Source organism: Mytilus edulis, chromosome 4 (assembly GCF_963676685.1).
Source record: "Mytilus edulis chromosome 4, xbMytEdul2.2, whole genome shotgun sequence".
NCBI classification, from domain to species: Eukaryota; Metazoa; Mollusca; class Bivalvia; order Mytilida; family Mytilidae; genus Mytilus; species Mytilus edulis.
The window spans coordinates 68,646,719-68,674,214 of record NC_092347.1 but is presented as its reverse complement, the minus strand read 5'-3'; the positions used below and the strand labels follow the sequence as shown (position 1 = coordinate 68,674,214).

The window sequence follows — 27,496 nt, the reverse complement described above, 5'->3', positions numbered from 1 at the left end:
GTGTTTGTCAAACTGCCGTATAATCAATGAAATATTTCTGATGAAATAGTTGGTTCAAATCTTTTTAAAATTTATATATTTTTTTCAAAGGGTCAAAGTAAATATTTTGTAAAAAAAATTATGAAAATTAAACGAGCCAAATTAATTTTAGTCAAGGTGTTGGGTACCACCTTAATAGATAGAGTCACTTAATGTACTCAGATTTATAAATCTGTCATCAGCGTGATGTCAGGACAGGTCTGTGTGTCATCATCACAGTACATTATCGTTGTTGGTCTAAAACTTTATACCCTTGCTATGAAGGACACTAAATTGTTTCCATTGGATTGACTTTGTGAAAATTCTATTTGTAATACATTACTTTGTGTAAAGAACACAGTAGTCAAGTCATCTATATCACTGCCAAATTCAAGATGGTATAAAAAAAAAAGGTGCTCATTGTAAAACTGTATAGCCAGTCAAGGTCGTTAAAAACTTCCATTTGTAAAACAAAGATTTTTTTTTAATGACTTTGGAGAAACTTTTGTAAGGGCTGGACAATTATTTCAATCAGTAATGATTCTTAAAAAATGAAAGCGTTATACACATTAAGCATGTTTAAAGTTTGATTTTCCAGTAGATATATAAAAAAATGTGCAGTCAAGTGAATATGTGCGAGATTGTAAATTTAAAATTGATATCACTACTGATTTTCTATACAATCTTCATTAAAACAGTCTTGTAGCAGGGATGGGGTCGATTACATTGAAATGTAATCGATTAAATTACAATTACTTTGCTAATAAAATGTAATCGATTACATTACAATTACACCCTATTTCATATGTAATCGATTACATTAGATTACTTTTCTTTATTGTAATCATGATTACTTTAGATTACTTATGATTACATTGTATATTGCTATATCAAAGTTTTTTCATAACTTTTTATCCGCTTATTTTGGTGATTTTTTTTAAAAGCCTTAATTTATTCATCTTTTAAAAGAATTTATAGACAAGACAGTTACAGTGTAACATGTGTAATTTGATAAAATAGCTATAGTCCGTTTGACTTCTATAAATCTTCAAAAAATAATTCTTAAAATTTCATTTTTAAAGATAAATATTTTTTTTCTTCATGTATGTTAATGTATGATATATACAAACTCTGACTATGAATATCATAATTTTAAACCTATAATCAAAAAAGTTACTCATTAGGTCTCTATGTTACTTCAATTTATTTTAATATAAAATACTCAATGGAGTACGTATGAGTAGTGTAACAGCCTTCCATTCAAAACAAAAACATTAGACATGTGCTCTTAACCTGTTTTATTGTACCATGTGACTTTACTCATTTAAATAACTCTGGTCATGTGTGCATGCTTTTGTATTTCTCATTGAATGCAGAAAGCTCAGTAATCACATGACCAGAGTTATTTAAATGAGTAAAGTCACATGGTACAATAAAACAGGTTAAGAGCACATGTCTAATGTTTTTGTTTTGAATGGAAGGCTGTTACACTACTCATATGTACTCCATTGAATATTTTATATTAAAATAAATTGAAGTAACATAGAGACCTAATGAGCAACTTTTTTTATTATAGGTTTAAAATTATGATATTCATAGTCAGAGTTCGTATATATCATACATTAACATACATGAAGAAAATAATAATTATCTTTAAAAATGAAATTTTAAGAATTATTTTTTGAAGATTTATAGAAGTCAAACGGACTATATAGACAAGTGTCCTATATGTAAAAGATGTAACTTTATTTTTAACTACAAATTGTAACCAACTTCCTAATTAACAAAAAAACTGAAAATAAGGAAAAATTAATCAAGTATAGTTTTATTGTCTGTTGGGACATAATTGACACATCCATTAATGTTTTTACAGGTGTTAATCACTACTTCCAGTTTTTTTAAACAAACAATGGGTGGACTAAAGTATTAAAATTTTATTGTCTTAATAACGATATAAATAAAGTTAAAAGTGGTTGATTGTCATTATTTGTTTGAAAATTTTTATAACTTGATCTAATTGAAATTAATAGAATTATTGTCAGGTGAAAACACGAAACAGTTTTGTAACTTAGGAAAGATTATACATTTCTCTTTATATTATTGTATTGATGAAACTTCTGACGTCACCTATTGTTTTCTATGCATATTGTTTGCAATATTTATGCCATATGTATACACTGTACATGTACAAAATGTACTTGTTTATACTGGTGAGCCTTAAGGCTAATAAAGTTAATAAAGAATAAAAATAAAAAAGCACATATTATACACAAATTTATGGAAAATAAAATTCATTCAATTTTGTCAATAAATGAAACCTGGTTTTAAACTTCCATTTTGAATTAAGTGGGCTTATATATTTATGCCGACCATCAAAGTCAAATAGGAACTAAATGTTTTCTGCATTTGAATTTCAATGTATTTATGTAAAAATTTTGAGTAAACTAATATGAAATTGGAGTTAATATCAGAAGTTTTCAATTAAGGAAAACAAATGCTTTCAAGGCATATTCTTGTATCATAAGAGCTCAATTTCACAAAGAAATATTGGACAGAAAATATCTTTTTGTAAACTGTTAAAACAAAATAAAACACTTGGTTATACAAATTTGTTATATAGATGATCACATTAAACAAGGTCCCATCATTGTGATTACTAGTTTCATGATTTTTCATTCAAGCTTTACATTTTCTTATTTTCATCTTGTCTATCAAAAACTATTTTCATATTTATACAAGATTTGTAATCATCAAGTAATCTTATGAATGTAATCTTAAAGTAATCTAAAAGTAATCATGATTACACCTGTTTTTTGCCATGTAATTGATTACATTACGATTACTTGTAATCAGAAATGGCATAATTACTGATTACACTGCAAAATGTAATCGATTACAGCTGATTACGATTACCCCATGCCTGTCTTGTAGTTACTGAAAAAATATGTCAGGAGTGTAACAAAAGCATAAAAAAACATCAGTTTGTATATTTTAAATGAAGAAAGCTTAAAATTGACTAAAGCAATTGGTGTGAAATTTTCTGAGGATGTAATGAGATCATATATGTTTGCTTTCTTGTAATTCTGATATAAAGTTTAAGCTTTTGCAAAGAGATATAAAAACTTTTGTTATTGAATATTAAAAAATACACTAAAAATTGGTGAAATTTACGTATTTAAAAAAAATCCCCGTTTATGAAGGAAAAAAGGCAGGAAAATCATCTATAACAAAAAAAATCATCTATAACAAAAAAATTACATTGATATATTTATACTTATTTATGATTGTAAGTTGATAATAGTAGTATGTTGTTTCCTTTGAAAAATTGATGAATTCTTCTGAGTAAAATGTTGTTAAATTTTTTGTTTTTATTTTTTTGCATTAACCCATGGTAGTTTTTTAGATTTTTCTGGATTCAAATAGAATGATAGAAAATAGATTAGCAATGACTTTATTTTTTACCATGCTTGTCACACTTGGGCATCTTTTTTTATTAAATAGTCCGGTTTCAAAAGTAAACACTATCAAAATCATTCAATTTTCTCTTACCCTTTCTTCTTCTTGTTGCTCCCAGAATCCCTTCAACTCCTGACGATCTGATTCATACTGCTTTTTCAACAAAGGAATCTCTTCCAGTCTCTTAGCTCTAGCAAAGAAGTCGATCTGTAAGAAATAAAGATCATTCAATGGACATTCTGTCACAGACAAGCTAGAATCTGATGAAAATTCTGATGGTGTTAAAAAATTAAAATCAAGAAAAGTACTGACTGCACAAGACTATCATGGTCAATGTTATTAAAACTCAAAAGTAGCAATGGTATACACTGGTCTGTTAAGCCAGAAGAATTGTCCATTGCCAGTTTAGAGACCTGCGGACCTTTTGTCACGTCTGTGTGGGAAGGGGGTGTTTCGGACTTGAACTTAGAAACAGAATAACAATAAAATTGCACATGTTAAAATTAACAGATCTGTGTTGTCAGATCCTTATAAGGGAAGCTACACCTCAAGGTCTGTATGTTTATCAGATATGTTTGACCTTTGCTATTAAATGTCATTCTTTTTCTTGGTTAAAAGGTCAAAACATTTTCTATCTCTAGCTCTAGGTTGTCATACAATACCAGAAATACATTGAATATGTTCAACACCCACCTTTTTGTCCTGAGACTTCAATCTTTCATTTAATTCTTTCTTTTCTTTTTCAAGCTGTTCAACCTGTTTAGCCATAATGTCGTCAATGTCTAAAGTGCCAATATCCTGAAAACAAATTTACACTTATCATTTTACTACTGTGAGACTCTCTTGAAATTATTTTCAAAACGACACAGAAGATCTAATATCTCTAATATTTTCAACATTACATAGTCAAAGAATGCCCTTGATGGTCTCCTGTTCACCTAGAGTTTGGGAAGTCGTAGATTCAAACTAAAGACTTTATAATTGGTATAAGCTAAGCCACAACATTAAGGAGCAAGAGCAGACTGGTTGGCTCTTATTCAGAATTATTGGTCCGACTAGAGTGATGTGTCTTCTTGCAAACTGTTTTCTTGTCACAACCATATTCATTTTGAGATTATTTAGTACTTGAATTGGTTTTAACACAATCTTTATATAATTCCTTTTCATTGCATAATTTATATCAGGTTCAAACTGATTTTATGTATGTGCCTGTCCCAAGTCAGGAGCCTGTAATTCAGTGGTTGTTGTTTGTTTATGTGTTACATATTTGTTTTTTTCGTTCATTTTTTTATACAAATGAGGCCGTTAGTTTTCTCGTTTAAATTGTTTCACATTGTTATTTCGGGGCCTTTTATAGATGACTATGCGGTATGGGTTTTGCTCATTGTTGAAGGCTGTATGGTGACCTATAGTTGTTAATTTCCGTGTCATTTTGGTCTCTTGTGGTCAGTTGTCTCATTGGCAATCTTACCACATCTTCTTTTTTTTATATTTAAGAAGCCTAATACATGAAATCAAACATAAATAACTTCTGCCGCCAAAAAACAATTCTGCCATGTTAAGTCTTACATCTTCATCCATGTTTTGTAAGACTTTAGCACCAAGTTCAGTTTTCCTCAGTTGCTCTATTCTTTCCTGTGCATGTTTCTTCTGCATTTCTTTATGTTCCTCAACCTTCCTCTGTCTCTCTCTCTCCTTAGCTTCACGTTCAAGTCTAGCCATTTCAGCATCATAAGCTTTCTTCTTCTGTTCTTCTTGTTGCTCCATTTCTTCTTTTTCCTGTTTTGTAAAATAACAATGACAATCAACTTTTATTTCTTAATCAGCTTTCAAATTAATACATATTTCACTTATTCATTGAGATCTTTCAAGTATATAGTCAATTGTAATTCAATGCTTTTTTATTTTTATTTTCTAACAAGATTAAGAGCATATATTACATTATCTGTTGTGGTGTCTATATAAATTTTCTGTACTGCATTACTGACGAGAACTTTTTTAATCTTTAAAGCCTATATCCTTTCATAGTCAAGTTTATTTCATCTCTTCTATCAAAGCATACATAGCAAACCATTGATCAACTTGCTTGCTTTGTCTGTTTGAATGTTTGTAAACAGGTAGGTAGTCTGTATACTATATACTGTAATTTGATTGGGCAATAAACATTAATTCAATTCATGTCCAAGCAAATCCCAGTATATATTGAAACTCCGCCTACCTATTGTTTGCAAACATCCAACCAAACATAGCAAGCAAGTCATTCAAAGTTTTGTTATGCATGCTTTTATAGAAGAGCTGTTAGACAGTTCATAAATATGATATATAACAACTAATTTTGAGAATTACAAACCCTCTGATCATTCATGTGTTCTAACTGTTCTTTTCTCTGTTCAATGATGTTTCTTCTCTGGAGAACATTGACATGATCTTTCTTGGCAGTCATTCTGTAGCTGTTAGCTATCTTTACTCTTAACTCATCTCTGATAGACTGAAAAAATACATACAATGACCAGATCAAAAAAAATATTTCGAAGCCAATTCAGTGAGCATCAGATCAGTTTTCTGTAATATAAATTATGTTACCTGTAGTAGATATAGATTGTAAAACCAACATTTATTTGATTGTTATTTACTGAAAAATTTCCTTTTTTTCCCCCCAACAAACTATTGAACAGGGATGCCTTATCAAATTCTGTAGATAGGTTGGGGGGTTTTTAACAGCATTTAGTGAAATAAACTTAAAAGGGGGGAGAAAGAATACATATAATCTGTTTTCCCCTATTTTATTATAAAATATTATTATTTATTACTATACATTGTTAAAACATTCAATTTCTCATATGGCACATTTGAATTCACAGGAAAGTTGAAGCTAAAATGACAGATACATACCTGTCTATCTTCAGGCTGAATGAGTGTCATAGCTTTATGTAAACAGCGGGACATTGATGTCAACTGGTTCCTGATCTGTTCACTGGGCATGCTCTGTATGTATGGTCCTTCTGGAACATCTTCCTTTTGAGCTACCATCAAGTCAGTACCAAAGCTTAATGATTTACTTCTGTGGTCAATTCTCACCTAGACAATGCAAACATAGCAAGCATTAGTAAATGTATTATTAAAACAAATCCATTTTTCCTCTAATTGTTGCCCAATGTTAATGACATTCAACACGATTTGCCTCAAATTTCATGAACTCATCATTAATTATTTGATTTGCAGTTATGTCCAGTCACTTGAGGTGTACATGGAAAACATAAAGAGTTATGTCAGTTACTTGTCCCAACATTTAAAAGAAATCTGAGCATGATATACAGGATATCACAATAACATCTGTGTATTAACCTAACCTTCTGTCTATTTTTTATTAGCCATGATACTTTAAGTTATGATCTTTAATCGGATAATACTTTACCTGGAGTTCTAATGTTAACGCTGTTTCTACAATCAACCTCTCAAGTCTAAATTTGGATGAAAATGGCACCAGTGCTGCAAGTCTTGAGAATTCAATTGTCTGGTATACCTGTGACACCTGCAATTATATTTTCATTAGATATATAGTCCGATAAATAGAAATGCATTGCATATCAAAGATAATTTTATACAAATACAATAATTCAATACTTGTCAAATGAAATATCTTTTGAGAATTTAACAAAATAAATCCTCAGGGAGACAAATCATCTGAGTTTATCTCTGCCCCGTTTGACACCAAACAGCAACAAGATGCTATATAGCAACGCCAAGGCAATTATCATTTATCATATTTGATATTTACAATGACCACCTATATACATTTATATTTTGTACTTTTGCAGCAGCATTCCTACTTCACCCTGTTATATGAGCATTTTAAAAATCTTGATTTGAACTGATAATTCAATGTATACTGTAAATTCAGAATGACTGCGAGGTATTTGTCATTGCAAATAATGGTAGTGTGATTATTGAAATAAAAAGAACTCTCATTACAAAATCAGACACATAATTTAGTGGTCAACTTTTCCTATAATCAAAATAATTATTCTCACATTTTGGTTTGTCATGTCAAAATTGCAATAAAAAATGCACTCAATTACTTCTGCAGATATATTTTTTTCTTTGGAGGAATAGCTTCAAATAAGTGTAAGGACTTGCATGTACATTTATACTCATACTGCAAATTGGAACCCCACCTTTTTTTGGACGATCAATGAATTTGAATGGGGACATGTGGTTGGAACCCCCCGCCCCTTTGTCCTGGGTTTGGAACCCCCCCCCCCTTTTTAAAATGGGTGGATACGCCCCTGAAAAACGTTTACTTTCGCATGAAAATTCAGAAATTTAACTTCCTCAAAAATTATGCTGCACTCGAAGCATCATGTAAATAATGCTTGAACCAATCAAAATGTTCTAAGACAGTCACAAGATGCATCATCATGCCTGAATGGGTCAATTCCTGTATTAAGTATTTTACCTGTTTCAGCACTCTTGTGATGACAATTTCTTCAAGAGAGTTAAGGTATTGATTAAGATCATCATTCTGGTTAATGAACTCCATTGAAGACTTGACTCTTTCGTGCAGTTTTAGAGGATGAAATTCTACCTCTAACCACTGATATAAGTTCTGCAACTCAGGGCTGACATACTGGAGAACATTGTACTTTGCCTAAAACAAAACAAAAATTGAATGTAAAAGTTTAATTCCCCCTGAGCAAAACTATTCTGGATAATCTTCCAAATAAATATGAAAATCATAAAAGATTTATTATGGTTTATACTATCATATAGAATATATTTTGTCAAATAACTACTTTCTTGAAACCTCAAATAAAACCAAGATATAAAGTCGTTAACTGCCCCATTTGACATCAACCAATAATATTTGTTTAGCAACGTAAAGGCATAAAGAACTTAACACTGCAATGACAATTATTTTAACAAATATAAGTTTTAAATTGTAAGATTGAAAAGAACCCCATTTATCTATTATAAATCACATACTTTTGAATGCAGTTCAATATTCAACGATAAACATGAACCAACTTCATATAAATCTTATTAACATACATGGGAGTGGTTCTTAAAAGGTTAATGAAAATAAAATATTGTCAAATAATCAGCAATTGAGACATCAATAATTGAATACCCAAGTAGACTAGTTATTCATTTAATATCTGCCCCGTTTGACACCATACAGTAATAAAGAACAGTCTAGCAACGCCAAGGCAACATGCTTAAATTAAACACTCTAAAGCAGCTGGTCACTTAACACAGTATCATAACAAGTGAAACTTCAAGCTACTGCTCACTAATGATACCCAAGCCGCAGGTGGATAATATTTATAGTATAATAAAGGGCTGCGCTTTAGCGCATGATACGCCCGTTGCTCTTTTAACTTGTCTTTTATGCTTTAAATGTATTGTCCCAAAATTGGAAAATCCCCCCTTTTTTAAGCATAAAAATTCATAACACGGAAATGTAAAATCTGAAATTTATAAAAGTTGAAAGGGAGCTTACATCAATAGATATAAACAATTCACCAAAGTTTCATGGACATTGGTGAAAGCCTTTTTGAGTTATTGTCCGAAGTGTTAAAAATCCCCCTTTTTTTATGAATAAAGCCCCATAAATCCAAAACTTAAAATCTGAAATTAATAAAAATTGAAAGGGAGCTTACATCAATAGATATAAACAATTCACCAAAGTTTCATGGACATTGGTGAAAGCCTTTTTGAGTTATTGTCCGAAGTGTTAAAAATCCCCCTTTTTTTATGAATAAAGCCCCATAAATCCAAAACTTAAAATCTGAAATTAATAAAAATTGAAAGGGAGCTTACATCAATAGATATAAACAATTCACCAAAGTTTCATGGACATTGGTGAAAGCCTTTTTGAGTTATTGTCCGAAGTGTTAAAAATCCCCCTTTTTTTATGAATAAAGCCCCATAAATCCAAAACTTAAAATCTGAAATTAATAAAAATTGAAAGGGAGCTTACATCAATAGATATAAACAATTCACCAAAGTTTCATGGACATTGGTGAAAGCCTTTTTGAGTTATTGTCCGAAGTGTTAAAAATCCCCCTTTTTTTATGAATAAAGCCCCATAAATCCAAAACTTAAAATCTGAAATTAATAAAAATTGAAAGGGAGCTTATATCAATAGATATAAACAATTCACCAAAGTTTCATGGACATTGGTGAAAGCCTTTTTGAGTTATTGTCCGAAGTGTTAAAAATCCCCCTTTTTTTATGAATAAAGCCCCATAAATCCAAAACTTAAAATCTGAAATTTAAAAAAACCGAAAGGGAGCTTACACCAATAGATATAAACAATTCACCAAAGTTTCATGGACATTGGTGAAAGCCTTTTTGAGTTATTGTCCGAAGTGTCCCGTCCCGGGCGTATAAAAATATGCAAGTGTTCAGTTAACAGAAAGTTGTGGAGTAATGAATCTGAAAACGCATCACCAGTATAGCTGACTTCTATAAACCCTGAAACAAAATTTCAGAAATCCTTGTATTGTAGTTCTTGAAAATGTGACGAAAATTTTCAACTTGGCTATCATGTGTAAAATCATACAAGTGTTCGGTAACAGGAAGTTGTCAAGTGATGAATCTAAAAAACGCATCAAATGGTAAAGCTAACTTATATAAACCCTGAAATCACATTTCAGAAATCCTTGTATTGTAGTTTCTGAGAAAAATGCAACAAAAAACATTTATGGGACGGACTGACTGATGGATGGATGGACGGACAGAGGTAAAACGAGGGTAAAAGGGTATAATAATAATATCATATTGTCAAATAAACAACATTTGGAGACACCAACAATGAAATTATAAGTAGACAACTTATTCATTTAATTTCTGCCACGTTTGACACCAAACAGTAATAAAATACAGTCTAGCAACGCCAAGGCACCATACCCAACTTCAGCACACAAAAGCAACTGGTCACTTAACACAGATTTATAACAATATCATATTGTCAAATAAACAACATTTGGAGACATCAACAATGAAATCCCAAGTAGACAAGTTATTCATTTAATATCTGCCCCGTTTGACACCAAACAGTAATAAATTACAGTCTAGCAACGCCAAGGCAACATACTTAATTGGATCCCAGAAATGTGACTGGTTGCTGAACACAGATTTATAACAAAATCATATTGTCAAATAAACAACATTTGGAGACACCAACGATGAAATCCCAAGTAGACAAGTTTTTCAATTAATATCTGCCCTGTTTGACACCAAACAGTAATAAAATACAGTCTAGCAACGCCAAGGCAACATTCTCAACTTAAGCACACAAAAGAAACTGGTCACTTAACACAGATTTATAATAATATCTTATTGTCAAATAAACAAGATTTGGAGACACCAACAATGAAATCCCAAGTAGACAAGTTATTAATTTAATTTCTGCCCCGTTTGACACCAAAAAGTAATAAAGTACAGTCTAGCAACGCCAAGGCAACATACTTAAATTAAGCATTCTAAAGAATCTGGTCACTCAATACAGATTTATAACAATATCATATTGTCAAATAAACAACATTTGGAGACACCAACAATGAAATCCCAAGAGACAAGTTATACAATTAATATCTGCCCCGTTTGACACCAAACAGTAATAAAGTACAGTCTAGCAACGCCAAGGCAACATATTTAAATTAAGCACTCTAAAGAAACTGGTCACTTAACACAGATTTATAACGATATCATATTGTCAAATAAACAACATTTGGAGACACCAACAATGAAATCCCAAGTAGACAAGTTATACAATTAATATCTGCCCCGTTTGACACCAAACAGTAATAAAGTACAGTCTAGCAACGCCAAGGCAACATACTTAAATTAAGCATTCTAAAGAAACTGGTCACTTAACACAGATTTATAACAATATCATATTGTCAAATAAACAACATTTAGAGACACCAACAATGAAATCCCAAGTAGACAAGTTATACAATTAATATCTGCCCCGTTTGACACCAAACAGTAATAAAGTACAGTCTAGCAACGCCAAGGCAACATACTTAAATTAAGCATTCTAAAGAAACTGGTCACTTAACACAGATTTATAACAATATCATATTGTCAAATAAACAACATTTAGAGACACCAACAATGAAATCCCAAGTAGACAAGTTATACAATTAATATCTGCCCCGTTTGACACCAAACAGTAATAAAGTACAGTCTAGCAACGCCAAGGCAACATACTTAAATTAAGCACTCTAAAGAAACTGGTCACTTAACACAGATTTATAACAATATCATATTGTCAAATAAACAACATTTGGAGACACCAACGATGAAATCCCAAGTAGACAAGTTATACAATTAATATCTGCCCCGTTTAACACCAAACAGTAATAAAGTACAGTCTAGCAACGCCAAGGCAACATACATAAATTAAGCACTCTAAAGAAACTGGTCACTTAACACAGATTTATAACAATATCCTATTGTCAAATAAACAACATTTGAAGACACCAACAATGAAATCCCAAGTAGACAAGTTATACAATTAATATCTGCCCCGTTTAACACCAAACAGTAATAAAGTACAGTCTAGCAACGCCAAGGCAACATACTTAAATTAAGCATTCTAAAGAAACTGGTCACTTAACACAGATTTATAACAATATCATATTGTCAAATGAACAACATTTGGAGACACCAACAATGAAATCCCAAGTAGACAAGTTATACAATTAATATCTGCCCCGTTTGACACCAAACAGTAATAAAGTACAGTCTAGCAACGCCAAGGCAACATACTTAAATTAAGCACTCTAAAGAAACTGGTCACTTAACACAGATTTATAACAATATCATATTGTCAAATAAACAACATTTGGAGACACCAACAATGAAATCCCAAGTAGACAAGTTATTCATTTAATCTCTGCCCCGTTTGACACCAAAAAGTAATACAGTACAGTCTAGCAACGCCAAGGCAACATACATAAATTAAGCATTCTAAAGAAACTGGTCACTTAACACAGATTTATAACAATATCATATTGTCAAATGAACAACATTTGGAGACACCAACAATGAAATCCCAAGTAGACAAGTTATACAATTAATATCTGCCCCGTTTGACACCAAACAGTAATAAAGTACAGTCTAGCAACGCCAAGGCAACATACTTAAATTAAGCACTCTAAAGAAACTGGTCACTTAACACAGATTTATAACAATATCATATTGTGAAATAAACAACATTTGGAGACACCAACAATGAAATCCCAAGTAGACAAGTTATACAATTAATATCTGCCCCGTTTGACACCAAACAGTAATAAAATACAGTCTAGCAACGCCAAGGCAACATTCTCAACTTAAGCACACAAAAGAAACTGGTCACTTAACACAGATTTATAATAATATCATATTGTCAAATAAACTACATTTGAGAGATCAAACATTGATATCCCAAGTAGACAAGTTATTTATTTTAATATCTGCCCCGTTTGACACCAAACAGTAATGAAGTACAGTCTAGCAACGCCAAGGCAATACCATGTCTATGTTGAAACAATTCAAGCAGACAAAATAATTCAAGTATAGATAAATCTGACCTTCCTCTATATATATGACATTGAATAAAAAAATAGATATATCTTTTAGTTATTGGCAACAATTACTTTACATTAAATTGTGCATTAAACATGTTAAATTAAAGCATATTTTACTCAGGGCTATTCCAGAAAAAAATGTATGGGGGAGTTGGAAGGCAGTTTTTTTTCAGCACCTGCCACCCAGACAATTGTAATTTAGAATTATAGTGCATTATAGTGTGAAAAGTTGCTCTGATACCCATCACCCATGTATTATTAATATAATGTGCCTTCCAACCCCCCATACATTTTTTTCTGGAATAGCCCTCATTCACGTCTATGGACTGGAAATGAAATAAGCATGAATGACAAAAAGACAAGTTTATTCCAATTATATTTAACTGAGTCACAGATTGCCATGATTGTGCTTCATTTGTTGTGGCCACAATTTGAATAAGACCATATAATTACTTGTTATGAGCACTATTCATTAAACATTCAATTATCTTTCAGTCATTTTTTTCAATATTACAAAATAAAACAGTAAAATTCACATACTGATGGTCATACTTCCCTCCCATCTTTAACATTATTATTTTATTATAATTTATATATATATATCATAGCAGATTATATAAATTTAAAATAAAAGAAATGTTCTGTCAAATAATACCATTTGAGAAATCAACAATGAAATCACAAGTAGAAAGTTATTTATTTTAATATCTGCCCCGTTTGACACCAAACAGCAATAAAATACAGTTTAGCAACGCCAAGGCAATAGCATTATACACAGCTTTCATGATTTAATGCCAATGGAAAAAAAATATCGTTGGCCAAGTAACATTTTCTTGAAAAAACTCAACACACCATATTAGTTAAATAAAATTTGATGACAGACTGATTTTCAGGCTTGTTAGTTAAAAAAAATTATTAGTGAAAACTATGTGGTTAACATTTTCTTGAAAACCTCAACACACCATATTAGTTAAATGACAGACTGATTTTCAGGCTTGGTAGTTAAAATTTTTTATTAGTGAAGACTGTATGTGGTTATAATTTCATTATATTACCATTGTCAAGGTTTTGACATAATATAGGTAACAAATAAGTTTGCTCCTCCAAGAATTTTAGAGTATACCATCCATTATAGAAATGACCCATCTTAAGGTCAACTATAAACCTGGCAATGATATAAACTATACACTCAGTGAAGCAAGCAAAGACCAATTGTATGTTCAGCAACACACCATAAGACAGATATTCATGATGTAACATAACAGGATTTTCAGGTAAAAAGTAAAATTATTACATGAACCATTTGGCTTCAGTTACAAATTTTTTTAAATCAAACTTACTAAGTCCTTAATAAGGGCTGTTCGCTTCGGTGGGTTTTGTAACATCAAGAGTTGAGCTAAACGTCTTTGTTTTTCCATTGATCCCTCGTCACTTTCTAAAAGCTGATCAATAGCATTTCTAGAGGCAGGAATAGGTATGGCTAGTGTAGCACAGAGCACTCGTGATGCCATTCTACAATGAAAGTTCATACATATACAACAAATCCTTTGATGCGTAAATAATGCAGAGTAAAACTTAAAACTAAATTTTGGATAATGTGATTGTTTCTTGCATGTTTATTGAAGAAAATGAACTATTTTGACCAAATGAAATCTAAATATTCCAGTAATGTACCAGCTACAGATACCTCGAACAGAGCTTAAGTAAATCTTTGATTGGATTATCTATTTTAAGAGAATTATTTCTGATTGGATAAGAAATAAAAACTTCCAATCTTAAACATTATTATATCATTATGAAATATAATAGTGCAATTTACATAACTTTAAAATAATAAAATAAATATATTGTCAGATAAGCAATATCATTGAAATATCAACAACTGAAATCCCAAGTAGAAATGCAATAATTTTTATATCTGCCCTGTTTTACACCAAAACAGTTATGTAATACAGTCAGCAACTCCAAGGCAACAAATTATAGTCTTCAAAAAAATTTACCACAAGCCCTACTGCCCAGACATTTTATAAGAGTGTTATTCTAATTGGAGAAGAATTGAAAAATTCACTATTGCGTAAAAGCAATGTGAGAACTTGATTTTTTTTTCTCTTACTGGGAATTAAAATTCATTCCATGCATTATCTTTTGGAATTTAAAATCCATGCTTGGTGACTTATACTTTTCTTTGGCTCAATTCACACCTATGAATTGCGATACCTAACGAGTTGAAATGCTTCTAAAAAATCATCAACAGAAACGTTTTAACTAATTAGGTATCACAATGCATGGACGTGAATTGAGCAATAAAAAGAGACTGGAACTCTACTGTAAATTCACAAATTATTGCGAAAAATGTTACAGGGTTATAATAGCAATCATTTAATTTTGAACTTTTTTTTATGAATTAAATAGGATTTTTCTTCTATTGCAAAATTTAAAATGACAACATCGCAATAATAAATGCGCTCAATAATTTCTGAATTTTACAGAAAATAGTACATTCTTAGAACATACTTCTGCAATTCCTCTGGTGACAAATTCTTTCTCTGTTCCCTTGACAGATGAAACATTCGGTGAAGTGTTGATGCATGGAATAACTGGTTACCAGATTTCCAAAAGACTAAACCTAATTTCTGGTAGTAGTTAGCCATCAGTGAAGGTTTTGGAGGCTTCTTTGACAAACCAATCAACCCATGGATGTCTTCAACTGCCTTGAAAGCTTCCTGTAAAACAAAATGGTATTTATAAATGGTAAACTTTGAAACAAATGAACACTTAACCATATTACGACACAAAATAATAAATTATTCATTAAACATCAGGAAAAAAGAAAACAGGTTAAGAGAGCACTCAAAATTTCCTGAAAATAAATATCTTTGGCATGAGCAGATGACATTTTTCATCATCCCCGATCAATCAAAAAATAATGTGGAAGAAGTCATATTTGTTCATGGACTAAACTTGTGAACACCGAAACAACAAAATGATACTCACAATAAAAGAATTTGGGTTTATATATTAAACCAAACACAATAAAATCTTTACAGGATGGTTTGTTCTTTATAATGAAACAATTTATTATACAAATGTGAAAATGAGGTAAAACAACACTATGTTGTAATTTGTCTTTTACCTTCAGATAAGAAGCATCAAAGACATTATTCTATAGTGTATATTGCATGTTTTAACAAACAACATCTGATAAAATACTCACCTGCCAAAGTTCCATGTTGATAGCATTATCCAACTGAACCAATCTGGTTTCTAGATGCATGGCCTGGGAGTCTGGGTTGTTTAGGTTAATAGCAGTCTGCTGGTGCTGATGCTTGTGAACCAAGCTCAAGTGAGTTCTAAGCTATAATTGCAAGAAAAAAATGCCACTGTTTACACAAGTAATATACATGTATCTGTATAAGAGTTGCAATTTCTGGTGTCAGAAAATAAACAGCATATGCAATTTCAAAAGTATGTATGAATTTTATATGTAGTACAAAAAGTCTATACAGTGACTAAATTGCCTCGTTATTTCTACTGAGGGTTCCATTTTACTGCATCATAATTAATAATAATTGAAATTATTGAATTCAAATTTCTATAATAATTTGTTTATCTCTTCATTTCATTCATGGTAATAGATCTACTTCAACAAAATCAAATACTTACATTATCACACAACTTTCTAAATTCTGTCTTTCTGCCATACTTGAAGCAAAATTTAAATGCTGAAAACAGAGGAAAAAAACATAATTCAAGTTGTTTTAGGATATTTTCAAATTTATTCAGTCTTTTTTACTTCTTAGAAATTCTCCTGAAACTTTCAGGGTTGAATTATGCTATAAAATTGATGAACCCAAATTTAAAACTGGGTTGAATTCCAGACGATTCTTTTAGAGCTCCCCTAGTGGTCAGTAAAAATAACATAAAAGCAGATATTAAATAATTAATGGCTTCCAGTTGTACAGATTTTAGTTTTCCCTAAAATAACCCAGTTCAATAATATAGCCAGGGAGGGGGGAACAACCTGTCAGAGAAAAATACTCACAAACTCCATTTAAATTTGAATGCTTATGACATTTCCTCAGTCTAATTATTTTGTGATAAAATTGTCAACTTTTTAAGGTAGATGTTGCAGATTTTATCCTGTATGTCATTCATACAATATAAATATCATGATAAACCTATAATTGGTAACTATTAAGTTAAACATTTATTCAACCACAAATTTGGTGAAAAATACTGTTTCCAATGTTTTGTTCTCATTAAAGGACATATTTGAATAGGTGATCTTGATTTGTTATAAAAGATATGGTTACTATACCTTGTTGAGCTATATCCTGATAGAGTCTCTCTACTCTTGAATTGTTTCTAAGAAGATCAAGACACTGTCTGTATGATTCCCACAGGAATTTGACCCATGGTGTCAGGATTGCTCTATCTGTTCTGTCCTGGGTGTCTTCCCCACTGACTACTTTCAACAACAGACTAAAAGAATAAAATTAAGTCTTATATGACTCACAAACTACATGTAAAATGTATGTTATATAATAGAAAGGCTTTTTTTTTAAAATGTAGAAATTTAGTTTAAAATATAAATGATTTTTTTCCTGTTGAAGGTCTGTGGTTATCTACAGACTTACTCCAATAAAAACTGTCAGCCATGCATGATATAGCCAAAGACTTTATGAGTGATGCTAAATACCTTAACCAACCAATTTATTGTATTGTACATCAATTGGTTAGTCAGCTTCTGATTATTATAGTGATGTACTATTTGACCTATACTTATGCATACACTTTGTTTGAACTTTGGTGGATGATTGTCTCATAGGCAAACATATCACATCTCATTACTTTTACAGCCAATTTTAATGAGTGTGTAGGCAAAGCTAATATCTTTGGTTAGCTTGCTTGCTAGCTGAACCGTGAACCAGAAGTCATTGTTCGGGTAAGTAAACTACCCTCCTTTTATAGTAGACTAGTCTGACATGACAGATAACCAATCTATCTGTCTGTAGGACTAGGCTACTTCAAAGGAGGGAAGTATACCTGACTGAACAATGACTTCATGGTTTAGCTAGCAAGCAAGCTAACCAAAGATTTTACATTTAGCTACACTCTCATTGAAATTGGCTGAATATTTATAATAGTAATACGTTTTTCAAACACATGATTAAATTAAAACAATTGATTGTTTAGTACTTGCTTAAACAGCAGAAGAGTTATTTATACCTTTCAGGTGTGTCTGGTTGTTCTAAGTCATCAATATCTACAACAACTTGATGAGATTCCTGTCTAGCTTCCTCTGTTTTAAACTCTGCTAGATTGATGTATTTCCTTACTACATCTTCCAAGGATTTTATGTTTACCTAGATAATATCAATTATTAGTTTATAAAATTATACTAGTAAAAGTGTAATGGTAATTATATGCCACATTTTGTTACAAAAATGTAACTTGAAAGACATAAGACATTAAAAGTCTTATTAGGCTAAAAATAAATTATAAATGAAAACTCGTATTAGGAATTTTTGCAGTTTTAGAAATTTCATTTTTAACAAAAATTTGGAAAACAAGAAAACTATATATTTTCTCTCCTTTTAATGGTCATGTGATTTGTAGAAGTTTAAAAATGAAATATGCAAGTTTATATTCATACAATGTAATGACTTGCATGACTTGAATACAAATATGACCTCTTTTCACTAAATCCAATGGATGTTGAATGTGTATTGATTGATAATTTAGTCTTAGATGCAAGATTTTGTTATAAGTTGTTATTGGCTTTGAACTAGATATCAGTAGCTGTAAGTACTCTCAAATCTGTGCTTAGTGTCTTTTGATTGTTGGGATGTACGAGTACCAGGCCACATCCACTCAGTTTTTGTTAGAATTTCTATTTGTCAGAGTATTTGTATCTATCTGTTGAGTCAAGCCTTTTGCAATTGATCTGGGCCAAAATAAAAAGATTGTATGTTTGCCCAAACGGAACCGACCCAAAATAAACCCGCCGACTCAAATTCTTTTTTGACGTTTTTTTGAAGAATTTTTTTTCTTCAGATTTTTTTTGGATCTGCTCCGTCATCGTACAAAACTTCATGTTTGTCGTCTTTGCGTTTGAAAGTAACTGTGAATAAGATTAAAAGAAAGCGTATGAGAGACGCAGTTAATCGATATTCGATGTTCTCTGTTTTTATTATCTTCTGATTTAACGAACGTAAATTAAAGAAGTAAAACATGTTTAGTGGCACAGTTTTTTTACGCTGAAGTTGTACTTTTTTTCAGATTTGCTCTAAATGCTTTGGTTTTTGAGTTATAAGCCAAAAACTGCATTTGACCCCTATGTTCTATTTTTAGCAATGGCGACCATGTTTGTAGATAGATCATAACTTCAGATACAATTTACAAACTAGATACCCTAAGAAACATTCAGTTAAAGTTTGGAAGTATTTGGCCCAGTAGTTTCAGAGGAGAAGATTTTTGTAAAAGATTACTAAGATTTACGAAAAATGGTTAAAAATTGACTATAAAGGGCAATAACTCCTAAAGGGGTCAACTGACCATTTCCGTCATGTTGACTTATTTGTAAATCTTACTTTGCTGAACATTATTGCTGTTTAGTTTATCTCTATCTATAATAATATTCAAGATAAAAACCAAAAACAGCAAAATTTCTTTAAAATTACCAATTCAGGGGCAGTAACCCAACAACAGGTTGTCGGATTCATCTGAAAATTTCAGGGCAGATAGATCTTGACCTGATAAACAATATTATCCCATGTCAGATTTGCTCTAAATGCTTTGGTTTTTGAGTTATAAGCCAAAAACTGCATTTGACCCCTATGTTCTATTTTTAGCAATGGCGACCATGTTTGTTGATAGATCACAACTTCGGATACAATTTACAAACTAGATACCCTAAGGAACCTTCAGTTAAAGTTTGGAAGTATTTGGCCCAGTAGTTTCAGAGGAGAAGATTTTTGTAAAAGATTACTAAGATTTACGAAAAATGGTTAAAAATGGACTATAAAGGGCAATAACTCCTAAAGGGGTCAACTGACCATTTCCGTCATGTTGACTTATTTGTAAATCTTACTTTGCTGAACATATTCCTGTTTACAGTTTATCTCTATCTATAATAGTTTTCAAGATAATAACCAAAAACAGCAAAATTTCCTTAAAATTACCAATTCAGGGGCAGCAACCCAACAACAGGTTGTCTGATTCATCTGAAAATTTCAGGGCAGATAGATCTTGACCTGATAAACAATATTACCCCATGTCAGATTTGCTCTAAATGCTTTGGTTTTTGAGTTATAAGCCAAAAACTGCATTTGACCCCTATGTTCTATTTTTAGCAATGGCGACCATGTTTGTTGATAGATCATAACTTCGGATACAATTTACAATATAGATACCCTAAGGAACATTCAATTAAAGATTAGAAGTATTTGGCCCAGTAGTTTCAAAGATTTTTGTAAAAGATTACTAAGATTTACGAAAAATGGTTAAAAATCGACTATAAAGGGCAATAACTCCTAAAGGGGTCAACTGACCATTTCCGTCATGTTGACTTATTTGTAAATCTTACTTTGCTGAACATTATTGCTGTTTACAGTTTATCTCTATCTATAATAATATTCAAGATAATAACCAAAAACAGCAAAATTTCTTTAAAATTACCAATTCAGGGGCAGTAACCCAACAACAGGTTGTCGGATTCATCTGAAAATTTCAGGGCAGATAGATCTTGACCTGATAAACAATATTATCCCATGTCAGATTTGCTCTAAATGCTTTGGTTTTTGAGTTATAAGCCAAAAACTGCATTTGACCCCTATGTTCTATTTTTAGCAATGGCGACCATGTTTGTTGATAGATCAAAACTTTGGATACAATTTATAAATTAGATACCCTAAGGAACATTCAGTTAAAGTTTGAAAGTGTTTGGCCCAGTAGTTTCAGAGGAGAAGATTCTTGAAATAGTTTACGACGACAGACGACGACGGACGCCAAGTGATGGCATAAGCTCACTTGTCCCTTCGGGACAGGTGAGCTAAAAAGACACAAATTAAGGATGGTAGATAATAATTCATATAAATATTTTAGGACATTTAATCTATTTTAATAGAAATAGGATTTAAAAACTGCAAATTTTTTAATCATTACATATTCAGCTGATATTTTTTTTTTACACAAACATCGTGTTGATGGAATTGTTGAAAATCACTTCATAAATTTACCAGCCCTTTCACACAGTTAGCAATTATCAGGGTTATAAACATCTCAGGATACAAATCATATAGTAGACTAATTTACTTATAGAGGTTTTAAATTCATGGCTTTTGGTTGTCTCTACAAAGGTTTGACGGAAAAAAAAGATATACTGTTTTAAGATCTTTTAATATTTTCATGCAAATTCTGATAAAAAAAAAAAAAAAAAAAAAAAAAAAATTTGCCTACCTACCTACCCACACATCATGGGTCGGGTTTGGGCAAACTGAAATATTTTTAATTGTGGCCCTGTTGACTTATAACTGTTAATTTATGCGTCATTTGGTACCTTTATGAAGAGTTATTTCATTGGCAATCATAACACATCCTTTGTATATGAAATATCACCTTAAAAATTTAAAGTCAAATGTTATTGATTTCTACCTGCTGACATATATTTTTATATTGGTAAAGACCCTCTTTGGCAATATGACTCTTCCGTAACTCCACACATAACTGGAGATACTTTTCCATGATGGGCTCGTGTATTTTCTGCCATGTTCGATGCTTTTTACTTTTGATGACATCATAAAGTGCATCCAAGGCTCTCTGCTTTTTTCCAACATCTATAAACTCTAAAAATAAATTAAGTATGACTGTAGTACAGAAAATAACAGGATAAGTCACAATTCAGTTCTGACTTAATTGCTTCTTTGATTTTTTTTTTAAAATAATTTCTATATGTTCTTTGTCATATTAAACCAATTATCCTTGGAATATTAATTTGTTCTTGCAATCCTCAGGAAATTGTGGTATCCCCCCCCCCCCCCCCCCCCGACTCCAGCAATTTTTTAAGTGTATAAAGTACAACCAGTTTTGTCTATTTATCAACCTTAAAAAAATGCCTTTTTCATTCAGGAAAATACAATAACCATCTTATTCAACTGCATTTAAAATCAATTTTAGCTGTCTGAACACGTTACAATGTATATTTTTTGGTTGTTATGAAAGGTTAGGCTTAGTCTAAATAATTATGACGCCTTGAAGCTATTATATTTTTTTTTTTACTTCTTTAATTAGACGCCCGACATTGAAGGCGTCAAAGCAAAAATTTAAAATAGCCTTCCTCGACGTCGCAATACACCTTATTGCTAATCCCGGCTGACCCGGCCGCTTGAGTATCAGGTCCGTTCGCGCCCAATATACTTTCGCACCCTACACGTTCGCACCCAAAGTCCGTTCGCACTCTACACATTCGCGCCCAATTTTAATTCAAATTCGAGTTGAATAATTGGAAAATCATGATTGTTGTTTTTAATTGCTTTCGTGTAAATACTGCATACATGTATTTATAGCTTGGTATGAGTAAAAGATTGAAGATTTTAAATGAAAAACACAAAAGATAATTGTTTTTAACAGCTTGGTCCCTTTGATCAGGTTGGGAACAAACCCCCTGGATGGTGATTATACCTGTATAGAGGGATAATCCTTCTTTAGAGGGTAAAAATTATCCCTCTATAGAGGGGTATTTTTGTTTGCACTGCATTTAAAGCAAATTAGGGCAGAATGGCATTTTCTAGTTATATTGGCTATAATCTCTAGCATTATATGCATCAACATATGCACTTTACTAAAAATTGGGATAACCAGTTTTCTGCTAAAGTGACAAAACTTGCAATCTATTGTATACCTATCTGAACACCTGATCAACAACAAAAGGAATAGTTGACCTTTAAATTTCATGTTAAATCTAACAATAGAAATTCTGTTCAGTGAGGCATAAGTGAGTAGATTTTACCTGATCATCACATCTTTCAATCATGGTTAACAATAGATTTTATATTTAGTTAGATAAGCATCAAACTGGGCATGTGCATATTAAATTAAGTACATCAATTGGTGCATCAACTGTTCCAGGTTACTGCCATAATAAGAAGAGAATGCCATTCTGCCCTAATTTGCTTTAAATCCAGTGCAAACAAAAATACCCCTCTACAGAGGGATAATTTTTACCCTCTAAAGAAGGATTATCCCTCTATACAGGTATAATCACCATATAGGGGGTTTGTTCCCAACCTGTTGATCTGAAATAATGAAACAATACACTATTATATATTACTATACATGATAAAATTTAATCAACACACAAAAATAAAAAAAAGAAACGTAGTCAGAATCTCACTTCATTTTGAAACAAGTCGATGAAACAAAAGTTATAGCAATACACTAACCAAAACATGATAAACAGTTATTCAACACAAAATAAAACATTGACAGAATTCCACTTTATTTAGAAAGGAATATAATTTTTTTTAACAATACACTATCCAAAACATGATTAAGATTTATTCAACACAAAAAAAAAAAATGCGGTCTCACTTTATTTTGAGACCATGAAAACAATTATACTTATAAGAATACTACTTGCCAAAACTTGATTACAAAGTTATTAAACAAACACAAAACCAATTAAAATTGGGCGCGAACATGTAGGGCGGAAATGAAAGGGGGCGAACATGAGTGGATGCGAACGTGAATGGGCGCTAACGGACCTGGATTCGGCCGCTTGAACTTTTAGACACATACAACAATCACTTTTCCATTGTGGCGTCAGATATTTTGTTATATGACGTCAAACTTTTATGTGATATCCAGTAATGGCGGACTAATAGCGATAAGGTGTATTATTTGGGACTAACATGGACTAACCTAAGCTACAATACACCTTATCGCTATTTGGCCGGTTCAGCCGGGATTAGCGATAAGGTGCATCATAAATGGAGCGGGAAAAATAATTAACTGAGAAGTAATCATATTTCATTATTTGTTTTCTTGTTATATTAATCAATAGTTCACGCGACCTTACAAGACCCTTAATGCAGACACAGAAGATAAGTAGACTCGTAGTCGACGACATATGGCAATCGAAAAAACAAGCTCTATTATAAAATGAAACAAGACATCAAGTATGCTGAAAAGTACCGACATCTGAAAAAACAAGTACAAAAAGAACAAAGAACTGCATACTGGGGTTATATTGAAAAAATGATCTTAGACCTACCCATAAATGAACCAGACCAACAATTCAACAATCAGTCTAAACCTAAAAAGCTATTTTCCTTCATTAAATCACTGCGCACAGATAACACCGGTGTTGCACCTCTAAAAAAAGAAGGACAATTAATAGCTGACACAAAGCAAAAGGCAGACATCCTCAACACACAATTCCAATCAGTGTTTACAACAGAATCAAATAACACCATTCCAGACAAAGGTCCTAGCTCACACCCTGTGATAACATCACTTGAAATATCCTTACCTGGTGTCAAGAAACTCCTACACAATATAAACCCACATAAGGCAACTGGCCCAGACAACATCAGCGGCAGAATACTTAAAGAACTCAAAGACCAAACAGCTCCAATTCTCACACTTATCTTTAAAACATCTCTTGAAACTGGCATTACACCATCAGACTGGAAACACGCCAATGTAGCACCAGCATTCAAAAAAGGGGAAAAATATAAACCAGAAAATTACCGCCCTATATCATTGACATGTATATCCTGTAAACTTATGGAGCATATCATCACAAAACACATCATCAACCATCTTGAAAAGAACAACATACTGTATGACCTCCAGCATGGCTTCCGTCAGTCTAGATCTTGCGAAACACAACTCATTTCATTCATTCAAGAACTTGCAGCAAATAATAACAACAACACTCAAATTGACTTAATTATAATGGACTTTGCCAAAGCCTTTGACAAAGTCCCTCATAAAAGATTACTCTATAAATTACACTATTACGGTATCCAAAATGAAACTTTAAACTGGGTCTCTGCATTCTTAAATGACAGAACACAAACAGTTGTCCTGGATGGAGAGTCATCTGACCTAGCCCCAGTCACCTAAGGTGTCCCTCAAGGCACAGTTCTGGGCCCAGTATTATTCTTGGTATACATTAACGACCTACCAGAATACCTATCATCCAGTAAGCTCAGACTGTTTGCCGATGACAGTATCATCTACAAAACCATCAAATCTCAAAGCGACTGTGATGCACTACAGTTAGATTTAGATGCAGCTGCTAGGTGGGAGCAAGACTGGTTGATGGCTTTCCATCCAGACAAATGCACAGTCCTTACAGTCTCACAGAAGAAAAACCCATTTAAACATGACTATATCCTTCACAATCACAAACTGGAACTTGTCTCTTCGGCTAAATATCTGGGCATTACACTTCAAGCAAACCTAAAATGGTCTAAACATACAGACAACATCATAGCTAATGGCAACAAATCTCTGGGCTTCTTAAAAAGAAACTTAAAAACATCATGTCAGAACATCAAAACTCAGGCATATCTGGCACTAGTCCGTCCTAAACTGGAATATTCATGTTCAGTATGGGACCCTCACACAGTTGAACAAACCTCAAAAATCGAGATGGTCCAAAGGCGAGCTGCCAGATATGTCTGTAACAGATACCATAACATCAGTAGCCCGACAGATATGATAAACACCCTAAACTGGCCAACTCTACAGGAAAGAAGAACTCGCACAAGATTAATAATGTTCTATAAAATAGTACATCAAATCGTAGCTATACCATCGGCTATTCTCATACCATCAGACAGTAGAACACGCAAAAACCATAATTATACTTTTAGACACATTTCAACCAAAAAAGATACATATAAATACTCATTTTTTCCATATACCATAACTCAGTGGAACTTATTGCCAATGCAAACAGTCGCTGTCGCCACAGTCGACACTTTCAGAGAACAGCTCACACCAGCTGTTCTCCACAAATTCATCTAACTCATTATTAGCCTATGTACATAGTTTTAATCACAATTTTAATAAATTATGCACCTCAAATTTATTTCCAAATATTTTTGTTTTTGTTTTGGCCCTTTTGTTTTTGTAAATATATATATAGGCCACGCTGCGCGCGCAAACAGTAAATAATCTTCAGATCATTGAAGGACTACTGAAAACCTAAAGAAGAAGAAGTAATTTATCATTATTCGCAAATATTGAAACATCAAGTAAAGAAGAGTATTTGTTAAGAGGTTAGTACCATTAGCTCTTTTCAGAGCATTCTCTGGTCTTTGGAAATATGTTGGCATCTTTTCAGTTTATGTGCATAATGTATTAAACCGATAAAAAATTTCTTAGGTCGCACTTCACTGTGTCTTCCCGGCCATGTGGAGTACAAAATGGCCGACTCATTAGATAAAGGGCATGATATAACTAAAAAGAGATCATGGTACGTTTCTTCTATAAAACTTTGACGGAAAACATGATAACCCCGTACGTGAATCCGTCTTTTTAATTTAATTTCGTCTGAGACTACTATAACACATATAGTAGTCTCAGATTTCGTCAATCGTTATTTAAAATATCGTCGTGTCATATGTTTTCGTATGTCATATGTTTTCGTATCAACCACATTTCGTCGGTTTCGACTGCATACGCGTACATTGTGGCATGTTTTTCTGTTTCTATATTTAGAACAACAACACCACTACAACTTGATATATTTAAAACATATTCAACGTCGCTTTTTAAAGACGTTAGAACAAATTAAATAAAACTGACCTATTTAGCCATTTTTATTTAATGTCAAAAATACGCATCACTAGAATAGTTGTGGAAAAAAATTCTGAAGGGTTAAAATAAAGTCCAGATATGTTTTTTGCAAGTCAGACACCGGATCTTCAAGACATATGACTGTCATGTGTTTTTATGGCCGTTTTAATTACAAACCATCGAGTTAAAATTAGCAGGGTTCTTATATAAAATGGTTGTTCAAAATCCAACTATTCAATATTTCATTGACAATTTTTTTTTATACATCCTTGATACATGAAGATGAAAACAGTCTTAACTTTTTATATTTAATCATAAATTTTGAAAACTGCATTTTATTTTAGAAAAAATAATGTATTTTGTACAAACCAGGTGCCAATCTGAAAATTAATCAAAATCTAAAAATTTCATCACACGAAACACCAACCTTACACTATTTACTAGTAATTTTTAGTACTGAAAAGTATTTAATAACTTTTTTTATGATTCAAGCGATCACCAGAACCACGACTTTAGAAAAAATTTATTTCCGGATTTTGTAGTCATTTCCTGTCCGTGTACTGATCCAATTTTTATTTCATACGAAAACATATGACGCCGTTTTTTTGACATACAAAAATCGCAAA

The 27,496-nt window shown here is 32.0% G+C and overlaps 1 protein-coding gene across 1 annotated transcript in view; it reads right to left on the bottom strand.

Annotated features, from left to right (window-relative positions):
• Positions 1–26,562, bottom strand: part of LOC139520329 (eukaryotic translation initiation factor 3 subunit A-like) — a 41,257-nt gene extending 14,695 nt beyond the window's left edge. Inside the window, exons 1-15 of the mRNA XM_071312876.1 lie at positions 26,359–26,562; positions 21,714–21,904; positions 18,288–18,424; positions 17,377–17,540; positions 16,722–16,780; positions 16,273–16,413; positions 15,573–15,781; positions 14,399–14,570; positions 7,931–8,122; positions 6,890–7,006; positions 6,367–6,552; positions 5,825–5,962; positions 5,044–5,253; positions 4,168–4,272; positions 3,568–3,681 (exon numbers count right to left, since the gene is read on the bottom strand). Coding sequence (XP_071168977.1) covers positions 3,568–3,681; positions 4,168–4,272; positions 5,044–5,253; positions 5,825–5,962; positions 6,367–6,552; positions 6,890–7,006; positions 7,931–8,122; positions 14,399–14,570; positions 15,573–15,781; positions 16,273–16,413; positions 16,722–16,780; positions 17,377–17,540; positions 18,288–18,424; positions 21,714–21,904; positions 26,359–26,407 — 2,184 coding nt within the window. The 5' untranslated portion in view covers positions 26,408–26,562. The remainder of the gene's footprint in view (positions 1–3,567; positions 3,682–4,167; positions 4,273–5,043; positions 5,254–5,824; positions 5,963–6,366; positions 6,553–6,889; positions 7,007–7,930; positions 8,123–14,398; positions 14,571–15,572; positions 15,782–16,272; positions 16,414–16,721; positions 16,781–17,376; positions 17,541–18,287; positions 18,425–21,713; positions 21,905–26,358) is intronic.
• Positions 26,563–27,496: the final 934 nt, after the last annotated feature.